The sequence below is a fragment of the Caretta caretta genome, chromosome 1 (genome assembly GCF_965140235.1).
Source record: "Caretta caretta isolate rCarCar2 chromosome 1, rCarCar1.hap1, whole genome shotgun sequence".
NCBI classification, from domain to species: Eukaryota; Metazoa; Chordata; order Testudines; family Cheloniidae; genus Caretta; species Caretta caretta.
In genome coordinates, this window is record NC_134206.1 from 253,228,505 (window position 1) to 253,235,877 (window position 7,373).

Below are 7,373 nucleotides of genomic sequence, written 5' to 3' on the forward strand. Positions count from 1 at the left end.
CCTACATATCTGAAACTCCCATATGTACCAGCAGGATAGGCAGAAGCCTATCAAAGAAAATAATCTCCTCTTCTCCAAATTTCTAATGATTGTTCAGAAGCAACATGTAGTGCTTCCTGGGGCTCTTACTAAAATAAAATAGCTTTAAATGTATGAAACCAATTATGAGGAGCCCCCTTACTATGTTAAACATACACTAATAACAAATTGGCTGCCACAAATTTAGATTTGTTTATTAATTCGTATCTAGCGCTCCTTTTAAAGTCAAAGCACCTGCCGTGCAGCAGGGAAGCAGTTATAGGGTGTTCACAAAGGTTTGATCTCAAAATGTTTTAGTCAGATTAAAAGACACGTAAGATTTCTTTATAAATAAAAGGGTATTGTAATTAACAAGAAAAAACACACTGGAAAGTACCAAGTAGCTCAGATATTCATTGCTAGCCATTAACCTGATTTTCTAATTAATCTGACATTAGGAATTCATTAACAATCATTTGTGTTTACGTGGCTGTATAATGAAGGTTGATAAATGAATGCAAATGAAACAAGGGAGTTTTGGACACTTATAAAGCAATGAACGTGTTTGGCAGTAATTACATATTGAAAGCTAAATCAAGTACATTTGGAAAGCCGCAAAGGTAGAGCCACAAACTAAATGTACATAGATATAAAGGAATAGAAAAGCTTTAGATCTTTTAAAATACCTTATAAGAGAGAGACAGCCTAAGTAAGATATTAATGGCAAACAGTCCATGTCTAGCAAAAAGAAATAGGACTGCAGCCTACATGTTAATAAAGAACAAAGTTAACAAAAAGCAAAACAACTTAGCTAATAAAAAACCCTCACAGTTAACAATAAAGTGCAAACAGGTGGTGTACTAGAGGGTTAATGTTTTTGTTTCTTTAAGAAAGACCAACAAGTGTTCATATACTTGAATGTACACTAATAAATGAAACCACCTAGCAAATTGGATGCAAGAGATGAATGAATGTTGAAGCTTGTTTTACCATTATCAGGGTGCATTCCCTCTAATGAGTTGGGAACATGATCTTTCCAATCAGTTTTTGACCACTTTATTTCCGCTCCCTGTGGCCCCAATCCTGCCCCTGGACAGAGAGCTATTAACTACACTGGAATTCTGTACAGGTTCAGGTGTCTGCCCCAGCGTTTTTGTTTGCAGGATCAGGATCTATGTTTATGTTAATGATCAGAGGTGAGTGAATCATTAATAGCAAAGATGATGAAACTTTTGCTTGAGTGGCTACAGGCCTGCTTGGGGACATGTATCTGAAAGGAATCTATTTATTCCTTAGTCTCCATGTCATGCCCCATCACACATGATGATGCAGTGTCATTTCACCACATGACATCAACACGCTTAACCATATATAGACACCGAAGTGACTCCCTCCTCCTATTTTGATCTACTTTGACCATTGGTTCCAGTGCCTATGGGCTGGGTGGCATAGTTCTTCCTCTGCCCTAAGTGGGGAAGGACTCTCACCTGAGTCAGTCTTTCTGCTACCACTGGTGTTGTAGAGTTTACAACAGTGGTGGGCAACCTGCTTCCTGCAGCTCTCATTGGCCAGGAAACTGCAGGCAGCCGTGCAAATGTAAACAAACGGTCTAGTGGCCCGCCAACAGATTATCCTGATGGGCCGTGTGCAGCCCGCAGGTTGCCCACCACTGGCTTACAAGCATGGCAGAGTAACACTTGCCAGCAAGGTGCATTCCTGCAACCTTAGAGCCTCGTCATCCACAGCAGCATCCAGAAACAGATGCAGGTTGCCCCTCAATCACAAGTTCACACCCTATGTAAGACTTCTGACCCACCCCAAGTGGGTAGGTGCCGGTGCCAGTGATCTGGCTGGTTCAAATCCTCACCCAGACATTTCAGGGGTGGGAAAGAACCTACCCATGATGCCTTGGACATAGGGGTATACCTTAGTGAAGTATATATGTGGTTTAAATTTTCTCTCCCTTAAACACACACACACACACACATACACACACACACACACTTCAAATCAGGAGACCTTTCAATAAGGTTTACTATTTCGAAAACATCCAATAAACAAGCTGGGCAGAACTTAGCTCCTTCAAAACTAATCGCACTCTTCAGTCTGGATCAAAAATGTTTTGTTTCTGAGAATCAATAACAGCCTTTGTCAGGAATCAAATATTTAGATTTAGACAAAGTCAAGCATAAGCAAACTCAAGACCTGAAAGAGATAATCTATCTCCAGGTGTTTAAAATTAATCAACAATCCATATAAATACAGTGTACCATAACAAGGAATTTAATATTTTCTCCTGCGTAGAAAATAAATTTGCATGGCATAGGAAAATTAAATAAATCATGTCTATTTTCAATTATTCTTGTTCAATAAATAATAAAAAATGTTATTGGATGGTCAACATCAAAGTTACTGCCGGTCACAAATCTATGCATAACCAAGATCACGTAACACAGTTTCATTTAGACTATACCAAATTACCTCCAAAAAAGTATGATTAGCCTAATTTGAAATTTATAAAAATCTGTTTTAAATTGTTTGAGCATAGTTCTACTCCATAGTTTTGATACTTCTACATTATGAGAGAACCCTGTGGAATGTTAGGGAGGAACCAATACATCTAAAGGAAATCACAAATACTGAACTAACATATGCTAACTTTTCTTCTGGGAACAAAAGGAGCATCTTTGTTTTCCCCTCACCAGCAAACACCAAGCAATCAAAGAAGAACCTTTTCAGCAACAAACATTAGCAGGGAAATTCAGTTGTATTTAATTAAGTTCTTCCGAAAGAAACTGCACGCTGTCACACTGAAGAGGTTATCAGAGGTCAGATGCCTGCATTGACTTTGTGACCTCTAAAAGGCAAAATAAAAGGTAGTGGCATCCCTGCTGGTAAGATGGGCTTCCACGTTTGTTTCTCTCCCTTTCTGCTTTAATTTAATAGCAATCAGCACAATATGGCTGCTTTTCTTTTAACAATAGGATGGGCAGAAGTTAGATTTACAACACCACAAGGGGTAAGATAGGACACAAGTGCAGCTCACTATGACTCTTGATCTACAATAGGAGCATCACTTTGATACACATAAATAACATGCAAATCTACTTAAGATTCATTGTTGTCAAAACTAGACAGATGTGCACTTCTTAAAATTTTGTATTACCTTCTGGAACTTCTCACATATGCAATTTATCTTAGATAAAATAGGTCTCTCTAAAATTAAAGATAATCAGATTTATAAATTAGGGCTGTGCAAAGAACGTATTGTCAGTATTTCTTTGATCATTTATAGCGGAGCTGTTATGACAATATTTGCGTGCGCATATCAAAAATATAAAAAAAAACCAGTCGGTACAGTAAATATAACTGCAAGGTATTCTAAAAGAACCCTGGCAATATCATTACTCAGAGAAAATTCCCATTGTTGGCAGTTGGGCTACACAAGTAGGGTGACCAGATAGCAAGTGTGAAAAATTGGAACAGTTTTTTTTCGGGGGAGGGGGATAGTTGCCTACATAAGATAAAACCTGTAATACCAGGATGTCTGGTCACCCTATACACAAATGAGTAAGGGGAGCAGAATTTATCCCAAAGTTGTAAAATTGCACTTATTAATAAAGCTGCATGATTTCTGAGCAGCTATTCTTACATTGATGTCCTAATAATGAATAAAAAGCATTCGCCATCCACATTAACTCTATTGCATCAAAAATCCAGTCTCTCTTTTTAGTAACCTGAAGCTAAAAACGGATCTGGTTATCCTCTAAGCTTCCTTTAAGTGCTTTATATTAAGACAACTTTAGACATGCATGTTATCTTCATGAGGAAACAACTCTTCCTTTCCTTAATTAAGATATTTGCATAATAGTTACCATGAGTTTTTAAAACTATTTCTCCCTACTTCATTTGTCAGCTATCGTGCTTCATCCCCTTGACTATTTCCCTATTTCATCCCCTCAGTGTGAGATGCCTTCCACTGGACTTCTCAAACTCACCAACACAAATCTTCAGGTGGTGGAAATGTAGAGTTCCTCCTGTATAGGATAACACTCTCCACTATCAATGCAGTTAATAATTAGATGACATCCTGGTCCCATTGACTTCCGTGAGGCTAGGGTAGCACCTATTATCTCTTTCAAGCCCAAACTCATACTCCATACAGGGCCAAATCCTGCCTGCCCACCTTCACAAGTGGGGAAGACCCTACATACAATGGAACTACTTCAGTTCCATTATGGAGGTGAGATGGGAGGGGGATTAAAACAACCTGTGAAGGGGCAGCGGCAACTCAGAGAGGGAATTTAAGGGCACTGTAAGGGAACAATCAGTAGATCTCCAGAGTGGGTACAGGGAAGCTCTACCTACTACTACAGCCCATGAGTTGTAATAAAGACGTTGGAGCAGCTGTGCCAAGTCACTAGCCTGGAGGAGAGCAGTTTACTTGGGTCTGGGGGGAACTAGGGTGGAGGAATGAAGGCAGTATTTTGTTTTCAGTCTTTATTATGGCAAAGCTCCTATTAAAATCAGTGGGAGTTTTGTTTGCATCACACCCCTCAAATGACACATCAGACTATATACTTTAAAATATATATATATTATTAAATGTAGGAAATATTTGAATTTTTTTAATTAACTACAGGTTTCAGAGTAACAGCCGTGTTAGTCTGTATTTGCAAAAAGAAAAGGAGTACTTGTGGCACCTTAGAGACTAACCAATTTATTTGAGCATGAGCTTTCGTGAGCTACAGCTCACTTCATCGGATGCATACTGTGGAAACTGCAGAAGACATTATATACACAGAGACCATGAAACAATACCTCCTCCCACCCCACTCTTCTGCTGGTAATAGCTTATCTAAAGTGATCATCATCTAAAGTGATCATCTAAAGTTGGCCCAACTTGATGATCACTTTAGATAAGCTATTACCAGCAGGAGAGTGGGGTGGGAGGAGGTATTGTTTCATGGTCTCTGTGTATATAATGTCTTCTGCAGTTTCTACAGTATGCATCCAATGAAGTGAGCTGTAGCTCACGAAAGCTCATGCTCAAATAAATTGGTTAGTCTCTAAGGTGCCACAAGTACTCCTTTTCTTTTTTTAAATAACTACAGTATTTTATCTCAGTTCATCACAGTATTAAATCCCACAGACCAGCAATAGTTAGATTATTTACAGCAGGGAAGACATCTTTTCTAAATCATCCACTTAGCAGTGCCGTATCGACACTTTTGCCTGTCAGATTTATCCATCAGGAAATGTAGCTGCTCCCCCAAAACGTAGTTACACTATAATAGTTGACACAAAGCCTTTGAAAATGCCAATCTCAACAACTGCATCACTTCTAGTAACTACAGCTATACAGTACAACAGTATAAACTTGAAAGTGACTGAAAATAAATTAGAAAACAGATCTTGAGATGAAAGATATCAAAGGATAACAAGGGGGGAAAAAACTACTGTTAATTTTCTTCAACCCCAAACAAGCCTTTTCTTCCCTGTGCTTTAAATTTTCTCTCTTGCTGAAACTAGTTGCAGTCATGATGCTTTAGTCAATACACAAAGCAATTACTTTCTAAAGTAAAACAACCTTAGGTCAACGAAAGATAAGGGCAATCATACAGTGTGTCTTGGTGATATCTAAATGCCAAGCTTCTGGTTTTCCTTCCAGCCAAATCCAAGTTACTTGAAGGAGCACAATATTTATTTTCCCTGGTAACGTGCTGGGATACCAGATTGTACACTTTAGCTAACTATAGTCTGCTGTGTTTATCCTCATCTTGTTCCACATAATTCAGTAAAATACACAGACAAGTGCCACATCTGGATTTGTTACCTAGGCAGCAAATAAACTTAGTCTGAAACCTCACAGCAAAACATACTGTTTTAAATTTTAACTAGTGTGGAGGGCTACTCATTTATCAAACTCTGCAAAAATAAAAACAAATTCCAGGTTTCCAACTTTGTCTCAATTAAAAGTTAGGTTACTTGGGGGTGGGAGTGTCTTAAATGTCAAGGCTCTTATTTTCTCTGTAGGATTTAATATTGAATTGAGCAGCAGTGTCTCAACAATGCAGTAATTCTGTACATTGGGACAAACTCAGAGCCCTGTTTAGAAAAGGCAAACAACTAAAATCATCTTCATAATAGCATAATTAAATTAATAACAAAAATGCAAAAGGGTACCTGTATGTAATTTTTGTTTTGTTTTTACAAACATTACAGCTTCAAAAAATTAAGCATGAGAACAACCACAGTTCACTTAAGTGAGGAAAAAATACTTAACAAAAAGTCCAGTCAGTGCTTTTACATTTCACTAAAATTCAAGATAAAGGCTATCAAAAGCAGCTTTCATGTGTGTTCATAATTAGCATTTGATTTGTTTCAACACTATTTTCAAGAACCTTACAAAGTTTTGGCCTTTGTCTTGAATCCATTAGAAGCCTTATGAAATAGTAAGTTAATGAAATATTGGACCTCACACTCACCTTACACATAGCAGAGTTTTTTAACATAAATTTCTTGAAAACATTTTCCTGGGAAGATAGGCAAGGCTGCCATGATGGAGAGCTGGTCAATTTAAAATTTTTCCTGCTGTCATGAAAATAAAGTGTCCTTTGCCTTCTGTTGCATGTGAAGTCATTTACACCTTTTGTGGCAGAGTAACTGGTCTGGTTTGTTTGACAAAGAAGAACAGGTGTCTTTGCCTTCACTTCAAAGTGCTTCATATTTGCATTTTATCCTTCTCCACTTTGGTTCAAGACAGAAAGTTCAAAATCTGAAGAGAAGAGGGAGAGTGCAATGGGGGAAAAATGATAGCCTGAAAATGATCTACACACAGTGCCTATGGTAGCCAAGAGAGTTTTTAGAAGTATTTTCACAAGGGTATGAGCTCATCCTGTAAATGATAAACTAAAGGAGGAATGTAAACTCTTGAGGCCTGAAAAAGTATAGGAGGGTAGTCAAATACATCCAAGCTAGTTACCTTAAGGCTAAGCAACATAAAAAAAACCTAAATTAAGTATCACAATTTTTAGAAAAAGAGATTAAAATTGTTCAGTGTAAGAAAAATCAAGTTTATACTACTGTTCATGGTTAACACTTAAAGACAGAAAATGTAATGGCATTGATCAGAAGTGACAGTGAAAATTTACAGTTCTTGTGACTTTATGGTCTTACCACTATTTTTGATGATTTCTACAGAATCCAAGCTTTCATTTAAAACCAAATCAAATTTCAAGCCTTTTCATAGGGAAGGTAATCAGCCCTAGAACAAATTTTCTTTTTAGCAATACAACTCAAGTTATCTCAAATCACTTTGGTAAGTGGTGGATTTGACTGTGTAAGCAAATATA

At 37.6% G+C, this 7,373-nt stretch overlaps 1 protein-coding gene across 1 annotated transcript in view; it reads right to left on the reverse strand.

Annotated features, from left to right (window-relative positions):
- C1H12orf42 (chromosome 1 C12orf42 homolog) overlaps positions 1-6,859 on the reverse strand; it is a 253,372-nt gene extending 246,513 nt beyond the window's left edge. The window contains exon 1 of the mRNA XM_048831554.2: positions 6,507-6,859. Within this exon, the coding sequence (XP_048687511.2) occupies positions 6,507-6,746 (240 nt within the window). The 5' untranslated portion in view covers positions 6,747-6,859. The remainder of the gene's footprint in view (positions 1-6,506) is intronic.
- Positions 6,860-7,373: the final 514 nt, after the last annotated feature.